This window comes from Acyrthosiphon pisum, unplaced genomic scaffold (genome assembly GCF_005508785.2).
Source record: "Acyrthosiphon pisum isolate AL4f unplaced genomic scaffold, pea_aphid_22Mar2018_4r6ur Scaffold_3;HRSCAF=17, whole genome shotgun sequence".
NCBI classification, from domain to species: domain Eukaryota; kingdom Metazoa; phylum Arthropoda; class Insecta; order Hemiptera; family Aphididae; genus Acyrthosiphon; species Acyrthosiphon pisum.
This window is the reverse complement of record NW_021773491.1, coordinates 51284-52346: the sequence shown is the minus strand read 5'-3', so window position 1 is coordinate 52346 and position 1063 is coordinate 51284. Positions and strand designations below refer to the sequence as shown.

Sequence of the window (1063 nt, the reverse complement as noted above, 5' to 3'; positions counted from 1 at the left end):
ATATATATGTAAATGGATTTTATATACCACTCATTATTGCATTTTTACCATCAAAATCATTTGAATGTTATCGGGCTATGTGGAACTTTATTTGCCATTTATGTACAAATAAATTACAAAAAAATTTTACACCATTATCAATCCATTTAGATTTTGAAATCGCAGCACACAAAGCATTTCTAAATGTATTTCCATACAGCAAAATAAGAGGCTGTAGATTTCATTTAGGTCAATCTTGGTACCGAAAAATAAATTCTTTGTCAGATCTTAAAAAATTGTACAAAAATCAGTCATGCGATATCGCTAAATGGTTAACATTATTTTTTGTGTTACCATTTTTACCATCAAATGAAGTGGAAGATGCTTATTTTGATTTACAAAACTTAACTCCAGATTTCAATTTGACAATTTTATCCGAATTTTCTGATTATGTATTTAATAACTATATCATTGAAGGATGTCCATTTCCACCATCAATTTGGGCTGAACCTCCAACAGACGCACCTCGCACCACAAATTGCGCTGAATCATTTCACAAGCACTTTAACTCCCAATTTTATTCACCCCATCCTCCACTGACTAGTGTAATTGAAAATTTAAAACTTATACAAGTAGAATCAAGAAGGGTAAAATAAAACCACGACGTAAAGAGGAAAAAGAAAAAATACAACTTACTTATGAAGCGTGGAATGAGTACAGAGGAAAACACTTAAATAAAATAGAATACTTAAAAAAAATTTCTTATACATTTCGGGGAATCGATTCATAATAACTGTATTATTATTTTAATATTATTATAATTTAATTATTTTTTGTATTATTAACATTCTTATTATTGACTAATATGTATTATTTATTTTGATTTATTTTGGTTCTATATAAATTTAATTTAATGGATTATTAATAATATTTAAAATTTAGATGTATATATGTATATTATTGTAATTGTATTTATTAATTATTTTGATTTTACGTAAAAATGTTTCTATTTGAAATTTATAATTTAATACAATATAAATAATATTTATATATATAATATGTATACTGTTTAGTATTTAACATT

The 1063-nt window shown here is 24.7% G+C and overlaps 1 protein-coding gene across 1 annotated transcript; it reads left to right on the top strand.

Moving 5' to 3' along the window:
* Positions 1–77: 77 nt before the first annotated feature.
* On the top strand, positions 78–635 carry LOC103307874. Its single transcript, XM_008180289.1, has one exon. The coding sequence runs from the start codon at positions 78–80 to the stop codon at positions 633–635; it is 558 nt and encodes a 185-aa protein (XP_008178511.1).
* Positions 636–1063: the final 428 nt, after the last annotated feature.

Excerpts from the sequence above, each read along its gene's own strand:
- LOC103307874 (XM_008180289.1), top strand. The coding sequence starts at position 78 with ATGTGGAACTTTATTTGCCATTTATGTACAAATAAATTACAAAAAAAT.